At 38.4% G+C, this 22,712-nt stretch overlaps 1 protein-coding gene across 3 annotated transcripts in view; it reads left to right on the top strand.

Annotated features, from left to right (window-relative positions):
* The window catches only part of Atl2 (atlastin GTPase 2), a 45,223-nt gene that overhangs the window by 3,665 nt on the left and 18,846 nt on the right, over positions 1-22,712 (top strand). For all 3 annotated transcript variants that reach the window (XM_075955766.1, XM_075955765.1, XM_075955764.1), the window contains exon 2: positions 14,814-15,058. In XM_075955766.1, coding sequence (XP_075811881.1) covers positions 14,814-15,058 — 245 coding nt within the window. The remainder of the gene's footprint in view (positions 1-14,813; positions 15,059-22,712) is intronic.

Here is a 22,712-nt window from a genome sequence, read left to right as displayed (position 1 = left end):
CTCTGTGAGTTCGAGGCCAGCCTGGTCTACAAGAGCTAGTTCCAGGACAGGAACCAAAAGCTACGGAGAAACCCTGTCTCGAAAATCCAAAAAAGAAAGAAAAATCGCCAACCTGAAAATTTGATTACAACCAGGTACTATTTGGTTCTTAACAAAGCACTTTGCCCCCAGCATTTTATTTCTTAAAGCCCCCTTTTTGGGGAGGGAGTTAAGTCACTGTTCGCACTGGAGAGAGAGTGTGCTGTTTCTCCAGTCACAGAAATTTCTCAGGTACTTGATTCATTACTCCCATGTTTAAAGAGGTAGGGTACGGGCTTTTCACTGGGTTGCTACATGTGATTAGAGATGGCTGAATAAATGAAGTTTAAAATGCTAACTGGGAAGGCAGACAGAAGGCAGTATACAAGGGAAAGTGCAGACAATTCGCTGAGTGCTGGACTGTATTTGTTTGCCTTTGGTGTGGAGCTTAGGATTGAACCTAGCTCCTGGCCTAGAGAGGCAAGTGTTTTCATGGAGCTATACTAGCTCTACTACCCTAGCTAGACTTGAAATTAAAAGTAGGTGGGGAAAGGTAGATGTAGAAAGTAGAAAAACCAATGAAGGAAGTAAAGCAGTGCTAGCTAGTGTTAGGGACAGTGAGGGTCAAGGTGCTCAGAAGTACAAACCCCAAATAGCTGTTTAGTTAGGACTTTTCAAGTGGCTGTTACATATATCTATCTGTGTTTGTGTGTGTACACACTAGATTGAATTTTGAAGTAAATTCATGATTTTTCACTACTTTGGGATAAATGCCTATACAGTAGTTGGTGTGATAGCTTCTAGAAATGACTATAAATCATGAAAGACAAATTAATAGTCTGTCACTTTCCCAATGAGATAATACACACTTTTGACTAAGTTGTATATGGTTTTCTGGCCAGTACAAGTAGAATATAGTGGGTTTACTTTCTTTTTTTTTTTTAATTTATTTATTAATTGTGTATACAGCATCTGCCTGCATCCCTGAAGGCTAGAAGAGGGCACCAGATCTCATTACAGATGGTTACAGCCACCATGTAGTTGCTGGGAATTGAACTCAGGACCTCTGGAAGAACAGTCAGTGCTCTTAACCTCTGAGCCATCTCTCAGCCCTTTACTTTCTAATTTTAGTTTAATGAAGATTGTTTCATAGAATTGTATCTCTGTGACTGATACTACTATAAGCAGTTAGTGGCTGCCCAGATAACCTAGCTGCCTGAACACTAGCTGGAAAGATTCACATCTGATGAAAGTTGGTTATCTAGAATCAGTACTTTTCATCTTATTTATTTATTTTTTCATTCTAAATGTCCAGTTTTGTCTATAGACTTTAATCTAGAGAAGAATGGTGATGTAGGGGAAGAAGACTTACTATATAAACTGCCGAAGTTTTGAAGCCAGCATCTGTATATCTATAGTTCTTACCGAGGCTTTTGTGGGAAACAGATGATAGAGTGTGTGTTTGTAACCCTTTAAAACTTATTTGTGAGCCCTGGTGGTGGTGGCGCATGCCTTTAATCCAGCACTTGGGAGGCAGAGACAGGTGTATCTTTGAGTTTGAGGCCAACCTGGACTTAAACAGAGTGAGTTCCAGAACAGGCACTAAAGCTACATAGAGAAACTTTGTCTCGAAAAACAAAACAAAACAAAACCCAAACAAACTTATGTGTGTCTTAGTTTGTTTTTTATTGCTGTGTTAAAGCACAGGTAAAAAGCAGTTAGGGGAAAAAGGGTTTATCTGGCTTACATGTCCTGATCGCAGTCTGTCATTGAGGGATGCCAAGGCAGGAACTCCAGCAGGGACCATGGAGGAACACTGTCTACTGCTTTGCTCTCCATGGGTTGCTCAGGCTGATTTTTATACTGCCCAGGACCACTGTTTAGGAAGGGCACCACCTCCAGTGGGCTGGGCCCTCCCACTTCGATCATTAATCAAGAAAATGCCACACAGACATGCCTATAGACAATATGATGGAGACATTTTCTCAGCTGAAGTTCCCTCTCCCTGATGACTCTAGCTTGTGTCAAGGTGACAGTGTAAGTAGCACTGTACATGTGCACACATGCCTACCGGCCAGAGAACTGTTTGCAGCGAGCCGCTTCTCTCCTACCATGTGAGTCTCAGGATTGGACTTAAGGTCCAGAGTCTTGGTGACAAGCACTTACCCAAGGCATCACCTCCCCACTCCTAGTGTGGGTTCTGTTAGGCTTTGGAGAGTGGGTGGGTCTTAGCTGTGGAAGAGACTTACACCTTGATAGGCAGTGTGTTGTTTTATCCTCTTACAAAATAATTTAAGCACTCTAGAAAATTTATAGCATTCTTGAGATTCTTTATTTCTAAGAATTTTCAATCAAAAAAAGGCTTAAAAGTATTTAAAAGCAACTAGAGGCTGTTGGAAAATCGAGTGGTGTTAAGCATATTTAATAACAAAGGAATATGGGTTATTTTTTCTGTAATTAAATGGAACAAGGAATTGACCTCAAATGACTGAATAACTTTTGGAGAAACTTAGTAGCCAAAAAGTGGCTCAGGAATTCTGGAGCACCCTTTCTTCTCCTTTGTTTTTGAGCAGGTTTATTTATTTACCATGAGAATCCCGACATGGACCCTAAAATTGTCTTAGAAGGAGGGAAAGGAGAGAGCAGAGTGGGAAAACTAGCTTTTTTTTTTTTTTTTTGAGTCAGGGTTTCTCTCTGTAGCCATTGGCTGTCCTCAAACTCTACTCTGTGGACCAGGCTGGCCATGAACTCACAGAGATCCACCTGCCTCTGCCTCTGGAGTGCTGGGATTAAAGGCAGGCAGGCAGGCAGGCAGGCAGGCAGGCAGGCAGGCAGGCAGAGAGAGAGAGAGAGAGAGAGAGAGAGAGAGAGAGAGAGAGAGAGAGAGAGAGAGAGAGATTGATTGATTGATTCTCTTGCTAAATGGTTATCACAGGGTTGTTATACTTTAACTACCACAAAGTTGCTTTTTGGGCCAAACAGGGAACTGTAATTTGTCTAAATAAAGGAAACCTTTTCTGCTTTTTTATTTATTCTCTCCTGTTATAAAACCTTGTAGTCTTTGTACTGGTATTAATTCTAGAAGTAGATGGTGTATGTTGTCATTTAATAAAGGCTTTTATGAAAACATAGTGTCCCTTATAAAAATATGGGATAATTTTAGTGTTAACTCATTGTCTAGGCCAAGGAAGGGCATTGATGAATGAGCTCTTGTATGTGTCTTTGCCCGTTTTTGCTGCCACCTTGGCCTTGGGCTTCTTGCCATAGATGAAGCTCTTCTGATTGCCTTGTGTCTGATCTCTCTGGTTTTAGACTCCTTTACAGTTCTTTCTCACTCATCACGTTCAGTTTGTCACAGCGTAGCTTTGATCTTGTCAGTCCGCTGTCCTTAGGGATAATGCCCTGGATTCTTAGCCTTTGGTTTTAAGGTCAGCTAGCCTTCACTTACACTCTCTGGGGCCAGAGAGATGTCCTATCTCTAGGATGTTTTAATTGACAACCTGACTTTTGGTTTTTTGAGACCGGGTTTCTCTGTGTAGCTTTGGAGCCTGTCCTGGAACTCACTCAGTAGACCAGGCTGGTCTCGAACTCACAGAGATCTGCCTGTCTCTGCCTCCCGAGTGCTGGGCTTAAAGGGGTGAGCCACTACTGCCCAGCATCTGATTTTTAAAAAACTTTCTTTTTATCCAAAATATCTTTCACATCCTGCATTCATTTCCCCATCCCTTTGCACCCACCCTCTGCCCCTGTAATCCCCCCCCCAATAAAACAAAATTTAAGAGAAAAAGAAAAAAGGAAAAAAAATTAAAAATCTTGTCATGGAAGCTGCAGTGTGACACAGTGAGTCACACAGAAAGCCCATTTGTCCATATATCTTTACTTACAAGTGTTTGTTGCAAAGAATCATTGTCTGGTTCGAGGCCTCTGGTTTCTGCTACACTATTAATGCTGGGCCCTCACCGGGACTCCTTGATTATTCTGTTATTGCCCTGTGTTGTGGAGATCCTGCAGTTTTGGGCTCAAGCAGGTCATAGATGGGGTGTATGATAACCTGATTTTAAATAATTCAAAATAGGGCTGCTACTGGGTTCAGCTTCAGTATATTTTTAAATGCATCTGATACTTATCTGTTGTTTAAAGAACTGGTCAGTACTTCATGGCAGTCTTTGGAAAAAAATAATTTGTGTCCACATATAATCTATTTTACATTTTCCTCATCTAGTTCCATAAGTGCGTAAAAGGATTTTATGCCATAGTGTTCTTTAAGTGGGAACAGCAAAAAAATGGTATGGCATCAGTGCTGGTTGCTATGGAAACAGGGTAGATTTCGAATGGAAGATAATATGTGAATCTTACAGGAAAAACAACTCTTTGTTTCTTGGTTTGAGTATAATGAAGGAGATAAACTATAATATATACGCTCCAAAGCATTTTTAAGGCCTTTAGTGTATTTCTGACTAGCAAACAGTACTAATGGGGAAAGTATATGACAACTGGCATGCTAATAAATCCTTTTCTGGAGTCTGAACTCCATCTCCACCCCATTTACATAGTTCAGTTTTCTAGAGAAAAACTTAATTGTTTAAATTCCTTCTTGTGTGTGTGTGTGTATGTATATACATACATATATATGTAAATAAATAAAATATATATAATATATATATTTTGTAGAAGCAAATAATGAGTTAAAATGCTTCCCATTGCCCAGTTGGGTAATAGCTGCTTCTCTCCTTCAGTAAAGCATTTTAGTTGAAGTTCAGGTATGCATGTTTGTCAGCGTTCCTATCCCAGACTGCAGTCTGGGAGGCAGGTCCCAGCACTAGCATAAGCATTGCTAAGTCAGTGACCACTCTGGAGCAGTTGTTTCCAGGCCTGGCTGTAGAACATGGTAACATTCTAAAGTACCCTTTCCATCCTTTTTACTTTTAAAGTAGAGTTTGTTTTAGTTCTTTGTCTCTTGTGCTTATAGACTCAATAGTTTGACTTTGGTTGAATAAGAGTATCAGCAGTCTCCAGAAAAGAATGGAGCTTACATAAAGCACAGCCTGAACCCGCCCCCCAGCCTGTCTCCCCATTTTTGAACATTATTAGAGACTAGCTGAAATAAGATTAAGCGCACAACATTATATCAAATATTGTGACCTTTGTTATCCATATAGGATATGGATATAAGTTTTTAGGATTATGAGTTTTGGCATCTTGAAGTTAATTGCAAACCCAGTTTCTCAACTTCTACCTTAGATTGATTTAAGGAGTCAGAATATGCATTTTAACAAGATCCTTAGTTTGTATTAAAACTTTGAGAATGGGCTCAAGAGGTGATGGCTCAGCTGTTAAAATTTCTGGCTCTTCTTCCAGAAGTCCTGAGTTCAGTTCCCAGCAACCAAACATATGGTGGCTTATAGCCATCTATAATGGGATGTGGTGCCCTTTTCTGGAATGCAGGTCTGTATGCAGATAGAGCACAGTATATATAAAATAAAGAAATCTTAAAATAAAAGAAATAGTATATATAATTTTGAGAATGACTGCTGTAGAAGATACGTCATGATCTAGTCTCCTGCTCACATTAGTCATGCAGCTTTAGAATAGTGGATTGGACTGCAAGTCTGTAAAGTCCTTGGCATGTAAGTGTTGAGGCTAGTTTTAAGCACATGTATTAGTATTTCAGTATATGTATATGACTTATATGCCATGTCTTTTAGGGAGTGTATGTGTAGTTTATTGATGTGTAAGACACTTCTTGCTCTAGGAAAATGCCCTTCTTTCCTGATAAAAGAGGTTCAAAGAATTCTTAAAGAAATTAAGTATGAGTAACTTAGAGTTATTTTTAATTTTTTTTTAATTCTATTTCTTGAGACAGGGTTTCTCTGTGTAGCTTTGGAACTTGTCCTGGAACTTGCTCTGTAGACCAGGCTGGCCTCAGACTCACAGAGATCTGCCTACCTCTGCCTCCCTAGTGCTGGGATTAAAGACATGCACCACAGCCCAGCTTTTAATTTTTTTAAGTGGGCATGAGATTTCTTGTCACCATCAAAACTTCAAAATTATGTTTTCAGGATCCTAGTTCATGAGGAAGTAGTTATTTTAAATTGAGTGTTAGAATTAATGCACAGCTCCAGTTTTAAAATATTTATTTTGTGGGTGCATGTGTGTGTGTCTCTGTGTCTGTGTGTGGGCAGGTCATGCGAGTGCAGGTACCTGGAAAGGCCAGAGGCTTTGTATCCAGTTACTGGTGGGTTGTAAGCTGCTTGCCATGGGTGCTTAGTCAACTCAGGTCCTCTCCAAGAGCAGTTTGTACTTTTAAGCTCTGAGCCATTTCTCCAGCTCCAGGTTTTAATCATCTTGGTGTAATTTTTCTGAAGTTGCCATAGAAGTGGATAGTACTGATGAGAATGTTATTGTTCTGCAGAATGATTTTTAAATTGGTAGAATTGATTTTATTAAGAAATGAAAATGCTAAGAGAAATTAGGCAGGCTCTGATTTTTAAAATATGTCTTGCTGAGATAATTTATATAAAATCTTGATTTGGTAGTATATTTGGATGGGGTTTGCCGGAATTTATAACCTAAAATTGTGATGCAGAATAGTATCTCAAAAAGTTTTTTTAAAAAAAGAAGTCCTTTGTAGTCAATATATGTATTTTCATTATCATTTTATTATTATTATATAATGACATATATAGAAATCATATTATGTAGTCAGTGTGTTTATTCCCAGTTCCTGGTAAGTACTAATCTCTCTGTGGTTGTGGTTTTGCTTAATTCAAGAATTTTATAAAATGAAATTATACAGTACAGTAATATGTGTGGCACCTTTCACTTAGCATACAAGATGCTGTTTAGGCTTTTGTGTTTTTGTGTGTATATTTATATACATATTATATATGAATGTATGTATAAGATCCATTTCTTGCATTGCCAAGTAGCCATTTGTTTTACAGACTTAACATAATTTGTTTACTTTCTAGTATATGAACAAACATTTGGGTCATTTCCAGATTTTGGATATTATAAGTAAATCTGCTGTGAATATTTGTATTTAAGTCTTTTATTGTCATATGTTCTCACTTCTCTAGCTACCTGGGGGTATGATTGCCAACAGGTGTTTCTGTTGGTCTTTAATGATAGCTGCAGCAGCATTTTGCTGTGTTGTTAATTTATATTTTCTTAACACCTAATAGCATTGTGTGTCTTTTCCTGCACCAGTTTACTATTTGTGTATCTTCCTCAAATTGTATGGTAGAAATGTCCTGTGTATTTAAAAATAGTCTTTATTTAAGTAAGAGTTCCTGTTTATTCTGAATATTAGATTCTGATGTCTACTTATGAGGGATATTGATTTACACTTTTGTTTTCTATCGTTGTCTTTGTATGATTTTGATATCAGAAATAATTTTGGCTTCATAAGGTGTATTGGGAAGAATTCCTTTTCCTTCTCTCCTAGAAGAGTCTATAGAATTGGTCTTATTTTTTTTCTTAAATGTTTGGCATAATTAAGTAGTGAAGCTCTCTATATCTAGTTTTTTTTTCTTTGAAGGCATTTGATAGATTTGATTTTAAAGATGATCCTTTTCAGTCTTTCATACTAGTGAGTACCTTCTTTTAGCCAGCCAACTGTTAGTGAATTTCATTTTTCTTTTTTAAATATTTATTTATTCATTAATTGTGTATATAATATTCTGTCTGTGTGCATACCTGCAGGCCAGAAAAGGGCACCAGACCCTATTACAGATGGTTGTGAGCCACCATGTGGTTGCTGGGAATTGAACTCAGGACCTTTGGAAGAGCAGGCAATGCTCTTAACCTCTGAGCCATCTCTCCAGCCCCTGAATTTCATTTTTCTTTCCTTTTTTAAAAATAATATTTTATTTTATGTGTATGGCTGTTTTGTCTGATGTGTGTCTGTGTACCACTTTGGTGCCTGATATTTGTGGAAGCCAGAAGAGGGTGTCGGATCACCTGGAGCTGGAGTTCCAGATGGTTGTGAGCCGCCTGGTTGTGACTCACTTGGCTCCCCTGAAAGAACAGCCCGTGTTCAGACCTGTAGCCATCTTTCTAGCCCCTCAACTAACAATTGTTAGTTCCTGTAAATGTATTGTTTTTAGTTGAGATTCTTTTAGGAAATCTATTTTGTTCTGTGTTACATGTTATTTAATTTGAAAAATGATGGTTGGAAAAATATTGGCAGTCATTTTTTAAAATCAAAGTATATTGAATAATGATTATATTTTTAGTAATAACGAAACTTCTTAAAGGAATTTTCCAACTAGATTGACTAAATTGATCGAGGTGTTTACATTTTTTAAAGCTCTCCTAGAAATAAAATAAAATAAGTTTAGGAGATACCCTTTCCTTGATAGATTTTAGCAACTTGGGAGGACTACCATACCAACCCCAATATTTTAGTACTATTTCTTAATAACTGGTCATTATTTTTCTTGTTAATGTGCTAAAGCTTTATAGTAAATATCAGAGAACAAGCATTTTCCTTTAAATGTTTAATTCCCCCTTTTTGGTTGTTTTTCGAGACAGTGTTTCTCTGTAACAGCTCTGGCCTGGAATTTGCTGTAGACCAGGCTTTTCCCCCACTTTGAAAGTATTTTATTGATAAATTCCTTTTAGTGAGAATCTAGTAATTCAGATAAAATTTCTTTGAAACCATTCATTGTTCTTTTTTTTTTTGGCCTTGTAGCTTAACATAATGCATTCATTTCACAAGAAATTCTTATTTTCTTGTTGATATTCTCAATAGCAATTCCCTTTCAACTTCTAGGTATATCACTGAAAAACTCTGTAGTATATCTTTAATGGCACTTGTTAATCTTTTGTCTCCCTCAGTCTCTCATACTTTGCACTAAAATCTTACTCCTTTGAGAATTTACTTCCCAGCATTTAAGTGTTTTATTGATTACAGATTAAAGTATGTCTAAAAAATTATTACTTGGCTCAATGTTTTTTGGGTTTCTTGTGTATGCTGGTAGGCATCCTACGATGTTTTCCACATTAATCAACCTGTCAGCTTTAGTAGGAACAAGTGGTGATTGCACTGACCTAGAGATCCACTCCTTCAGTAGGGACGTCTTGTTCTGCACAGTTGTGCTTTGCTGATATGATTGGCTGAGGCTGGAAGATAACTTACGTTCTTTCATTTCTTTTCAAAGTTTAAAATAGCTTTGTATATTTCCAGAGTGACTGTTAGTTTACTTTGAAACAGTTTAACATTAGATATGATTTACCTTTTTTTTTTTTAAAAAAACTGAGATAATGAAGTAAAGAAAAATTCAAAATTTGAAGAAAATTTGTACAAAGAAAACAGCAATATATATTTGGGCTAAGCACAGTTTCAGGATTTTAAAACTGGTAGTGAGTTTTAGTTCAGTGTTATACTGAGTTTGTGAGGCTCTATAAACAAATTAAGTGACATTTTCACTTTCACTGTTCTTTTGAAAATTATTTTTTCAGCTCTGTTCTCCTTTGGGACTCTTAGCAACATGTTGGATGTTGTGCCACCCTTCTCTGAGACTTAATGTTTCCTTTTGCTACTTAGATTAGAGTATGTCCTTGGATGTTCTCAAACTCTCTGCCACTTCCCATCTCCCACGTCTACTCAGTGAATATTTTATTATGTTATTCAGTTCTAGATTTTTCTTTTATTTCTGTTGGTGTGGTGTGTTTATGTTTATGTGTGCGTGTATCCGTGTGCTTGCGCATTCACACTCATGCACAAGAGCATATGTGAACACAGAAGCTAGTATTTTCTTAGTTGCTATTTACCTTATTTTTGAGATAGGGTCTCTTACTGAACCTGGAGTTCACCAGCTTATCTAGGCTGGCTGTGATCTAGCTATTGCTTTCCCAGTGCTGGGATTACAGATATGTGCCTAGCGTCCGTCCGTCCATCCATCCATCCATCCATCCATCCATCCATCCATCCATCCATCCACTTATTTTATGAATGCCAGAGATCCAGACTCATTTCCTAATGCTTGTGTGGCAAGCATTTTGTGCTTATTCTAAATATCTTTTTTATGTGTCTGGTTATGTATGTGATATAGTTGGTGTATACGTGTGCAAATATGTGTTTGAAGGCCAGAGGTTGATGTCAGATATTTCTTCTTCATCTTATTTTTTGAGATGACATCGCTCACTGATCATATTATACATTATAGAGTCTGGATTTTTCTCAGTTTTTGTTGTGATAATTAAAATTAGCCTCTCTGATATTTTATGATCATTCAGAATTGATAGATTAGGGTTCACTCTTGGTTATATATTCAAAAAACTGAGAAGGACCCTCTGCATTGTTTGTATTAAATTTCCTTTGCGTGTGTTATGTGTGAGCATACATCATGAACCTGGAACTCACTGATTTGACTGTTCCTGCTAGCCAGAAAGCCCCAGGAATAATCTGATTCCTCCTCAGGCTAAGATTTCCGTTTTGCACCATGTTCTGGACCTCTGAACTCTGGTCCTGTTTCATGAAAAGCACTTTAGTTAGCTGATTCCCCTGCCCCTGCACTGTATTTCAAAATTGCATCCTACAGATCTTTTCAAGTCCTGGTTTTTAGGCTCTGTCTGGACTTGTCTTAGATAGGATCTTGTTTGAGGACAAGGTCCTTAAATCTGATTGGGGCTTTTCCAGTGTTTCAGCCTGAGGTTTGATATGTAAGATCTTTCCAGTCTGTCACAGCCAGAATTCCAAAGGGCCTGCTTTCTGGTGGTGGTTTCCCTTCCAGTCTTGCGTCGCAGGCCTCAGGTGAGCCTTATGCAGTGATGTGTTCCCTGCACCTGAGAGGTTTGTTGTTGCCCTTGCCTAAAGGCTTATGGTTGCTGGCTGCCTTTCCTCTAGTGCTCCACCTCAAGTCCCTACTACTTTAGTATTTGTGGACTCAGATTTGCTTGTGCTCAGTTCTTCCCTCTGTAGTTAGGAAATTGTTCCTAAAGGATTGGAAATGAGCATAGTGCTCACTTTAGGAATGCCTTTCTTAGGGGTTGTTGTTTTGAATAAGTGAGTGGTCCAGAAAGACTACTCGGAGGAGGTAGCTGTTGAGCTGACAGCCTGGAAGGAGGAGATGTGATGCTCTGTAAATTCTAAGGTCATTCTGTACAGATACAGGGGGCCTATGTACAGGATAAGAGTCTAAGGTGGGAACCAGGTCTGTTTGCTGAAGGGACACCAGGAAGGCCAGGTGGCCTGGGCCTTGGGGATGGACAGATCATTGCAGGATGGATGACAGGGGTGAGGGGGTAGAGGCTTGATCGCTTGGCAAGGAAACTAAGAATTTTCTTACTTCTGTATTTTATGTATTCTTTGGTTAAAGTACAGTGAAAGTTTTATCAGTATTTTAGCTGTTTAGCTAAGGGGATACACATAACAAATGTGTACTTACATAAATATTCAAGTGCTATATTAATAGTATAGGAACATTAAATTTATTAAGGGACCTTAGGGGATTTCTTATTCTTGGAAAATGACATTTAAGTTGAAACTTGGGCTATGAATTGACTATGTAGAAGAGTATATTATAATCCAGTAGAGGAGTATCATGAGTCTAGAAATGAAGTATGAAGACTGAAGGAAATCTTGGTTTGGTTTACAGAGGGGAGATTTGTACCAAATGACAGTCAGAGATGGGCAGTGAGTAGAGTTTGTAAGACTGATTTTAATGGGAGTAATGAGCAGATTTAGAGATAGATTTAGTTGTCTCTTGGAGGTTGGATTAGTTTTGGGGAGGGCAGCAAGTGTGTTAATGAAGACCAATATGATTTAAATATGATATAAATGAGATAAAAGATAGTGAGAGGAACAGGTATTAAAGCTGAGGGAAAGGATTTGTGTTAAGGATGGCACCCTATTTGTGTCTTAGCAATAAGTATCTGGTGATGTTAGTATATAGCCACTGGTTGAGTGAAAGTCAAGTGTTTTGTAGAAGTTCCTGTTGGAATGTTTTAAACTATTTTTACCTTAGTAGCAAACACCCATAGTGCTTGCTTATGTGCCACACTACTTAAGTGCATTTAATACTCATGACAACCTTCTGAGGGAGACATGTGGTTGCCATTTACAGATGAGAATAGACTCAGGGAAGATCTGACGTGGATATGGGAATTTTACTTTAACCTCCGATTAAGTTTGGAAACTTAATCACATAATTTACATATCACTCATCTGATCTTTCCTAATGATTTCTTAACTTGGGATTTTTAACTGTCTGTATCTGTCCAGCAAAGCTAACTTTTGTGAATTCAAATATCCTAACGGGCTGCAGCCAAATGTTACTGAAAAAGGAAATGATAATACACTCTTTAATTAAATGTTGATTGCTTTTACTTACAGAAGTTATTCAGATTCACTTGCTCTCTGTAGTGCATTATCACCATTCAAAGCACATTTTGAAATAATGTTGATTTGGCCATACAGTGTTAAAGATGACTTTTGATATGGCGGGGAGGCAAATCAGATATTAATTAATAGTCGGGTGGGGGGGTGGTGGCGGCTCACACCTTTAATCCCAGGTGAGGATTTTGAAGATGATGACCTAGTAAACTCAGATGAGGTTATGAAGAAGCCATGTCCAGCACTCGGGAGGCAGAGGCAGAAAGATCTCTTTGAGTTCAAGGCCAGCCTGGTCTACTGAGTGAATTCTAGGACTGGCTCCATAGCTACTGAGAAATTCTGTCTCAAAACCCCCGCCCCCCCTCCAAAAAGAAAATAAAAATACTTTATATAGATAGAAATGCCGATCTGTGGATGGTGTTTATGTGGACAATGTGTTGTTTCATTGTTGACTAATGTTCTACAAAGTAGATGAACCCTTCTCACGAGAGAATGGAGAGTCATTGCACGGAACACAGTAGATATCCAGGTCTCCCTGGAGTGAAAATTAATACTTAGTGGACAGGCTCAAGGGAGTGTGTGAAATTACCGGGTGTGAGTGAGAATGGATCACGAAACACACAATGAAACCCACTTTAAGAGTTTATTAAGAGAAAGAGACACTTGAGCAGGCCTGAGGAAGTTGGTGCAGGGAGAGGGGGAAGAGAGAGATAAAGATGAGGGGGGGATGTAGTTACCTCTTTAAGGGACTGAAAGAGAGTAGAGCCTTTGAAGGCTGCCTAGTGCATGCTCACAGGGGCTTACATGGCTGTAGCTGCCACGTGTGCAGATCACGGAACCATGCAGCACTTACTTCATTCATTACCAGGGACTTGAGGTCCCACGTGTGCAGATCATGGAACCATGCAGCACTTACTTCATTCATTACCAGGGACTTGAGGTCCCACGTGTGCAGATCACGGAACCATGTAGCACTTACTTCATTCATTACCAGGGACTTGAGGTCCCACGTGTGCAGATCACGGAACCATGTAGCACTTACTTCATTCATTACCAGGGACTTGAGGTCCCAGGGTGAGCTTATTGGCTCACATGTTGCCCTGGAACCTGGAAGAGCCAGAGTTTGGGGTGGCTAGACATTTTGCCAAAGTGCTGGGCAATGGAAATCTAGCAGTGTGGCTTCAAATTTTTGATATAGGAACATTGATAAGGTCCCAATGTTAATTTAATTGCTACATGGGATCAGGAGGATGGTAGAGAAGCTGAGCAAGGAACATATCAGAAGTTATTAGATACTTTTAGGTTTTTTTTCTTTCTTTGTTTGTTTTTTGTTTTTTTGAGGCAGGGTTTCTCTGTAGCTTTGGTTCCTGTCCTGGAGCTAGCTCTTGTAGACCAGGCTGGTCTCGAATTTACAGAGATCCGCTTGCCTCTGCCTCCCGAGTACTGGGATTAAGGCGTGTACCACCACCGCCTGGCCTGATACATTTAGTTTTTTTTTAAACAACAGAAAACTAAACTTTGGGCAGTTGTCTCCATTTACATTTTCTGTAGTTATTTTTCCATCATTATTCAGTAAAACTTTCTGTAAAAGTTACCTTTTCATGGTGTGTGGTAGTGAACACAAGGATGGTCTGGTTGTTTATAGAAGCTGTGTATTCTTAAATTGTGGCTGTGGTGTTTGAGAAAAAGCCCCAGGCCGGGCGGTGGTGACACACGCCTTTAATCCCAGCACTTGGGAGGCAGAGGCAGGCGGATCTCTGTGAGTTCGAGACCAGCCTGGTCTACAAGAGCTAGTTCCAGGACAGGCTCCAAAACCACAGAGAAACCCTGTCTCGAAAAAGCAAAAAAAAAAAAAAAAAAAAGGGCCCCAGTGGACAATAGTACCTGGCTTCTCAGTGATTTTCCCCACTAAAACAGTCCTGTGTACCTTGCATTGGCAAGGGCTCTTATGTAAGTCTTAATTGGAATTTGGGACTTATTAGCTTTATTGGGTCATATTTGTGCACTCTCTAGAGCCCTAGCTTTACTTTTCAAATTTCAGAATAAAAATCACTATTCTGCTTTAATCTTTGTTCTGTGGAGAGTGATTGTCTAGGTGATGAATAAATACAAGAAAGCTGGACTCTGAAGTACCAGGTGAAGTTGACTTTGCCAATGTCTGTGTTTAACTGCAGGATTCCTGAAGTCCTGAAAGGACTTTGCAGAGTGCTGCAGACAGCTGTTGCTGACCTAGCATAGATGCTTCTCCATCTCACTGTATATAAAATTGGAAATCTGACTGATAGTGTTTGCCCTGTTCTAGAAGGATTGAAAAATGCAGAGGAACTTGAATACCTCCCCCCTTTTTATAACTTTTCTCAAATGTTTTACAGGGAGAGAGTATTTCAAAGTGCTTTAGGGAAAAGTTGGTAATATAGGGATTAAAGTAACCTGTCTTTTTCTTTTTAAATTCTAGGTGAGGATTTTGAAGATGATGACCTAGTAAACTCAGATGAGGTTATGAAGAAGCCATGTCCAGTGCAGATTGTTCTTGCTCATGAAGATGACCATAACTTTGAGCTTGATGAAGAGGCCTTGGAGCAGATACTGCTACAGGAGCACATTCGGGATCTTAACATAGTCGTGGTGTCTGTGGCAGGAGCTTTTCGGAAAGGAAAATCATTTCTCCTGGACTTTATGCTTAGATATATGTATAACAAGGTGAATAGCGTCTTTTAAATCGACCTCAACTAATACAATTTAGATTTTTCCAGCCAACTTAAAAAAAGACAGAGGCCAGAATTTTTTTTTTTTAAAGATTTATTTATTTTGTATACAGCGTTCTGTCTGCATTTTTTTTTTTTGCCTGCAGGCCAGAAGAGGGGACCAGATCTTATTACAGATGGTTGTGAGCCACCATGTGGCTGCTGGAAATTGAACTCAGGACCTCTGGAAGAGCAGCCAGTGTTCTTTACCACTGAGCCATCTCTTCAGCCTCCCCCTCCCTAAAATTAGATTTTTAATTTCTAGCTACTTCTCAAATATCCGAGTATACTCTCAAAGATCACTGAGTTATTGTGAAACCCCATCTTTGTTATTTCTTTATACATTTTCCTTTTTGGCCATATACGATGTGTGAAGTAGACAAATAGAGACCTTTGTAAAAGTATCTGTATTCCTCAAATTGTTACTTGTAGTGATACAATTCAGTTCTTTAGAGTGGCTTCCATTGTTGTCTGAGCCTCATCTCTTCCTGTAAGTCAAATATACTATAATACTATAGTTTTGCTTGTTTGTTTCGAAGAGTATGTATGCTGTTCCTTGAATTGCCATATTTGTGGCTGATCTTTTCATAAGAGGCCTTCCTACATCTGGGACTGCTATGTACCCTTCCTTCCTTTAATGGTTTAGGCATTTTTATTAATAATGGTTTTTAGTCGTGTGTAGTTTTTTATTTATTTTATTTTATTTGCTAGTTTACTCTCAGGAGACCCCCCCCCCCCCACGATTGCATATCTCTAGCTTTTACCAAAATAATTTTAGTAGGCATGTTTGGGTAGGTGCATTTCCCTCCTACACATTCTCGCTTTTAGATGGTATGAGACTTTTTAATTTTTGTCTCCCTGCCTTTGACTTTCATCCCTGAAGAAAAGTAGAGGGAGATGATTCACTTTAATCAGAATGCTTTTCTAACAGCTAAACGTTGAACAGAGGGAAGCAGAAGCAAGAAGGTTGTAATGGGACATTTTGGAGTAGGACACTAAGGTGGTTTTGCTTTACAGGTGTCTTTGACATTCAGAAGGTACATAAAGATGCTAGAAATAGTACTTAACTGAATTATATAATTATCTAAACACCTGTCTGACTGCTTACCTTTATAGTGCATCTGTCTTGAAATAAGAAAGGAACTAAATATTCTCATTGGTTTTTCTAGGAAGCATTGCAGTAAAATCTTTTCATTGGAATCTCTTCAGGTGTTCTTAAAGGTGTACCTTTCTATCAGGAATGTAGTTCATATCAGTTAGTGAACAGTATTTTATGGTGTTTAGCCAGTTAAGAAAGCTGTTTATTTAGTTTTCCATTTAAAGTTTTTTTTCTGAATTACTGAACTGTATGAATAGTGACATAGTACTGTTTTGTTTTTTAAATCTGTTCATTTCAAGTCAATAAAGATCTTCTATAGTGTGATGTTCTCTAATTCCTTAAATTAACTTTTTTTGTAGTATACCTCTGTGAACTGTGAACTTCAAATACCTTTGATTCTAGATAGGTCAGAGATAGTAAGTGGAGTATTGGGATGGGAAGGAAACTTAGATTACTTGTCTAGAAATAATAAAAGGTTTCTTCCTAGGTAACATTTCTGCGCCTCTGGGTGATCAGTGATGTTCACAGGGGAGAAACAGCTCTCATTTATGTGTTCAGAATCACAGGGCTAAACTTTCCCTTTACTGCAGGAGGTTCTGTAGTTACAGAATGGCTCGAGTTAGGTTACATACCTACTTAGTGGCTTCTAAGTTGAAGTAGCTTTCTTAACTGTCAGTTGGAAGGTTTCATGTATAATGGAATGCAGGGTAGAAGTCGCCTTCTTTTGTTAACCAGAAATTGCATTAGACAGTCTCTGATTTTTTTTTTTGTTGCTAACATACCGATTTAGTGGTAGGTCATGCTTCTCCTATGAAATGTAGGTAAAGGAGACATGACAGTCACTTTAATGTGTAGTGAGTTATAGAAGGGGAAATTAAATCATGCAACCAAAGTCAAAATTGGTGGTGGTAATAGGAAATGGTTGATTTCCCCCTTCAGAGTATGTATATACTCTGATGTTGTATAGAATTTTAATTTCTGTTTCTACTGATAGTTCAGATAAATACATTTTCCTTAAAATTTAAGTATGATTTACGAACTGAAAGATAAATCTACAGTGTATAGCTTGATGAAACTTTGTATATGTATGTACACCTTCATGACCACTATCCCAAAGTAAAACTATTCTGAGCCTCTTCCCATCTGTTCCTTTCTAGATTTGAATGAAATCGTGCTGTAGGGAACTATTGCCTTATTTCAGTAACTTTGTAAGTGTCGGATGCATCCATACTTCTGCATGCAGCAATATAACTCATTCTCGGTGTTTCACAACATGATTAAAATATACTTTACTTATTACCTGTTGGTGGATATTTGACTTACTTTGACCTTAATAATTTTTAGTCTGCTGCTTGTATGAATCACCTCCTTTGAAAATGAAGTAGGTTATCTTAATGTTAGTGTCTCCTCTCTTCTGCAAATGCAAATGAAGGAGATTAGATGCTGATGTTAAGTGGGCTCTGGGCTATTTTCTTCCCTTCCCTGAGATTTTGATTTTGGAGCTGGAATTAATTTTCAGCCTTCTATATGTTTTTATATAGATAGCCTAAATTAGTGTGAGTGATTTCAGCTCGCAGAATATTGTTACATATTGCTGAAGTTAAAGAAGTTAGGAATGGATGAGATAGAGAAATTTACAGAACATTGATGGCCTTAGTATAGTGTTTTAAGTGGGGCTCCTTTGATTGCAAATCATGAAGTGCTGGAAAACGTTCTTTCATTGTAGCATTTGAGATACCTTTTCACCTTTAAGCTTCAGAATATATGTACTGTCTTTTTGGGTAATATAAAAAAAATGATACCCGTGTCATGTGGTATTTTAATTTTGGATGTCTGAAAACCAGGTGTGAAATTTCAGAGATTTAGGGTTTTGGTGTGAAGTTTTTGTTAATCTAGCTAGAAGGAGGCCTCTAGCTGTGGGACTGTGTGCTTTAATTCTCTTAACTCTCTTCCATTGTCTTGGGTTTCCTTTAAACTCCACTTTTTGTTTGCAGAGTGGCTTTTTTTTTATTTCACTGTCTCCTCTGTGGTTCAGAAGATTTTTAATTTCACACAATCCCAGTTGTCTGTCCTTAGTTTTCTTTCCCATCATTAGAATTTTTATGATAATTATATTGAGTCTGATGGTTATATTGGTTTTTCACTATCTTATGCTAATGACTGAGCAGGATCTTTGTCTCCTAATGTCATCTTAATTTCTTTCTCCAGTGTTTAAAAGTTTTTACTATAGAGGTAATTTTACTTCTTTGATTTTATTTATTTTTAAGTATTTTTTTTTGAAGCTGTTGTCTTCGTGATTGCTTCTCAGCATATTTGTCATTGTATGAAAAGCTGCTTATGTTGATTTTTGCTCCAGGCTACTTTGCTGAAGGTGTTCATCAGTCCTAAGAGCTTTCTGGTAGTCTTCAGGGTCTTCCATGTATAAGAACATGTTATCTACAAATGGAAATAACTTGACTTCTTCCTTTTCATCTTGCCCCTTTCTCTTACTGATTTGGTTAACTGATCAAGGGCTGTATTGAATAAGAATGAAGGTAGGGGGACACACTTGTCCAATTTTGATTTTAGAAGAAATGTTTTGAGTTTTTCCTAATTTAGTATAACATTGTCTGCAGGTTTGTTTTATGTGGGCTTTATTATACTGGAGTTTTTCTATTTCTAGGTTCTTTGAGACCTTACCATGAAGGGATGTAGATCTTTGTCAACTGCCTTTTCTGTACCTTTTGACATGATGAGGACAATGACTGGCCATATCTTTCATTAATTTTTAAAAATTTTATTTATTTTTATTTTTTTGAGATAGGGCCTTGCTATCTACCCTAGCCTAACCTTGAATGTTCATTGATTCTCCTGTTCCAGTCTCCTCAGTGTGGGGTCCTTCACTTCTCATCCCTTACCTACTCCTTACCCTAGACAAGAGGAAAGAGGGGGTTGAAATTGGCTAACTGTGCCTTCCCAGTTCCACATAAATCTCTGTTAGGTTAGTCTGCCCCCAGGGCAGGCCTTTGTCACAAGGACTATTCTGGGTGTGTATAATTGAAAACCATCATTTTCCTCCTTGTGAATTTAAAAATGACTGTTTTCTTCCAACTGTCCCTGAGAACTTTGGAGTTTTCCGAGCAAAGCCTATACAAGATGGTGTCTGCCTCCAGGCTTCCCAATTCAGTCTAGTCTGCTCCTGACAGGGAACTCCGCTATGGGCAGTTCTTGGCCTCTCAGGTTTTGAGGTGGCATTTTGCTTGTGAACTCTTTTTTTTTTGTTTGTTTGTTCAAGGAAAAAAGTCATGATTTTGTGTTTGACATATTTTCTTGTAAGGACTTGTAAAGATTTCAGTTTTTACAAATGAGGCTGAAACTGAAAGTCCATTGCAGGATGGAAGTGAATTGCCGTGTCAAATGTCAGACGACAACTCAGTAACTGGGACTGTCTCCCCTTTCATTCTAGCAGCCCTTGGGGCACTCCCCCCCCCCCCAAATGCGACCCATAGCGTCACTGTGTTAACCCTTTTCAAGTGTACAGTTCAGTGGCATTAAGTTCAGTCACATTGTAGCAATAGCCATCTTCTTTCTGGTTTGAAGGTTAGAGACTTGAAGGTACTAACCTATTTCCCTGCTTGTAGAAACCATACAGTGTTTATATTTGCTTTGTGTCTGGTTTACTTGACTTAGTTGAGTGTCTTCATGGTTTCAGGCACTTTCCAAGATGAGCTTTAAAAACAGACTGGTTTAAATTCCTCTTTAGAATGTAATCAAGCCATTAGAATAATTGTCTTGTGTCCTGAGTTTGTGACCAGAGTCATTCATATACTTTCTATTTGTCCAGCCCCAGAATAGAGGAGTGTTGGACGTCGGACAGTTTGGGTGCACGGGTAACAAGCGTATTAAACTGTTTGGAATGTTCCTAATTTCTCCCGTAGTCCCTGGGAAATACTGCCCTACAGCAGGTGAATAAAATGTGCACATTCCTCCTGTTCTGTCTGCTACTTGGGATTTATAGATTAAGGTTTGATTATTTCTGTGGGAAATGCTTGTAGTGAGGGAACATCTTCCTCCCACCTACTTTGTCTTTTCACTGCTGAGTGTGATGACTTAGGGCTCTTAGGTTCCAGCCTCACCATCATGAAAGGAGTTAGCTTGCTGGCGAAAAGAAACTGGGGTGCTGTGAAGTTCACTTAGCTGCTGCTCTGCTTTGTTACGTTTCATAGGAGAGATATGAATTTCTTACTTTTTAGGTAGAGTTTGTTGTTGATAAATTGTATTATGTAGGTCAGTCTTGGATTAGAACTGTATTGTTTGTTTGAGGACACTTAAAGTCCAGATGGCTGTAGGTTGCCTTTTGTAGCTGAGATTTACTGGAAAGATCTTGTTTCTTCCCATAAGGAACAAGGTTGGGAAATTAGGGTTTTGAAACAGTAGCAAATGGTACCAGATTAGTGGTTTTTGAGTACCTACGTTTGCTTTTAATAAGTTTTGGGATAAAATGGGGTCTGCTAAAAGCACCGCAGCTTCTAAAACCTACTAGAATGCTTTGTGGGCAAGAATGTTTTGTTCATTTAGAGAACTCTAGATTTATAACTGGTAGAAAATTAGTAAATATTTGTTATCCATGTTGGCCAGTGGTGGTGCACACCTTTCATTCCAGTACTTGGGACGGATAGGTAGGTGGATCTCTGAGTTTGAGGCTAGCCTGTTCTACAAAGTGAGTTCCAGGACTGCCAGGGTTGTTACACAGAGAAACCCTGTCTTGGAAAAAAAAAAAAGCCTTCAGTGTTCAGTATATTAGAGTAATAGTAGATTTTATGTGTTTGAGAATTTGATTATCTAGGATTCCTGATGTACTTTTCTTTTTTACTAGAAAATTAATTTAGCATTTAAAAAGTAATTGCCAGCCGGGCGATGGTGGCGCACGCCTTTAATCCCAGCACTCGGGAGGCAGAGGCAGGCGGATCTCTGTGAGTTCGAGACCAGCCTGGTCTACAAGAGCTAGTTCCAGGACAGGCTCCAAAACCACAGAGAAACCCTGTCTCGAAAAACCAAAACAAAACAAAACAAAAAAAAAAAAAAAAGTAATTGCCATAGAGTGAACTAAGAAGAAATTATACATAGTGATAAATTTCTGTGATACACTAATTCATTTTAGTTTCTTTGAAGATGGGGGCTTATAAGCATGTTATAGGTCTATGATTTTTGTCAACTTTTAAAATTTATTTTTTACTGTCTTTTTCCTTATTTCTAGAAATAGAAAATCACATTCCTTTTATACTTGATACCCATATTCCAAAAAAAGCATATTGGATTTTACAAGTAAATTTTTTATTCTTTTAATATTCTTAGTGCTTTCTTATAAGCCACGCTGAATGAAACAAAACTTCAGTTTTCATGAACTTGTGTTCACATATAGGAGACAGAGAAACTAGATAACATATTGAATAAAAACATTCTCTGAGAACAGAGTCTTTTTATCTGTGTAGGTTGGATATTGTGGGAAAGAACCTATCTGATACCAGATCCTTTAACATTGTGGGGTATGAACAGTAATTTCTTACATACGACATTTTATTCCTTCACAATGCCAAAGTTTTTGAGTCTAGGCAGGAGAAGGTATAGATGTGTTAAACAGTGTGTGTGTGTGTGTGTGTGTGTGTGTGTGTGTGTGTGTGTGTGTGTGTAGGGTTTATCTGATTGTTTTGATGTGTTAGAGGCAGGAAGGTATGTGTATTGTTTGTGTTGGGATCTGTGGAATATTGAGAGCATAGATTGGGAAAGTGAAACATGCGCTGTTTGACAGCAGCTCTCTAGATGACCTTATGGGTATGTGAAGCCATAGATAGCATTTCAGGAGACAGAGACATTTCTTGTGAAGATAAATGACATGGAAAAAGTGAATGCACAGGGTCCAGTTGGAATATCTGAACTGTAGAGTGGGGCCAGACTACTCGTGTTGTCTAGGGCATCGCTGATTTTCTAACCCTGTGAAGGGCGCTTTGTGAAACACAAGTCCAGAGAATAGTTGTGTGGTGTAGTGTTCTTGTAACCAGCAGGAATGAGGGACCAAGTTAGAGTATCGAGAAGTGAGGGCAGCGAGTGGGTGCAAGAGAATTTTATAATATTGGGAATGGAGTATTGTGGGATAGCAATAGATGGATTCAAGTTCAAGGCTGTGTTTTCTCAATAGATGCTGTTTAGGTGTTATATTTGTCTACCTTATATGTGCCTTCATAAATTACAACATTCCTCATTGATCTTGTCTTAAATATCTCTCTCTCCCCATTTTGTGTTTTGTAATCCATTTTGGATTAGAGATTCAAGTTTCTTAGAAATAGTTCTGAGCTGGGGAAGTGGTAGCCCACACCACCTACACCTTTAATTCCAGCACCGAGAGGCAGAGGCAGGAGAATCTTTGAGTTTGAGGCCAGCCTCGTTTACAGAACTAGTTCCAGGACAGCCAGGACAATACAGAGAAACCTTATTTTGGTGGAGAAGATTTCTGAAACAAAGAATATTTTTCTTT

Source organism: Microtus pennsylvanicus, chromosome 21, assembly GCF_037038515.1.
Source record: "Microtus pennsylvanicus isolate mMicPen1 chromosome 21, mMicPen1.hap1, whole genome shotgun sequence".
NCBI lineage: Eukaryota > Metazoa > Chordata > Mammalia > Rodentia > Cricetidae > Microtus > Microtus pennsylvanicus.
This window is presented reverse-complemented; position numbering and strand designations above follow the sequence as displayed.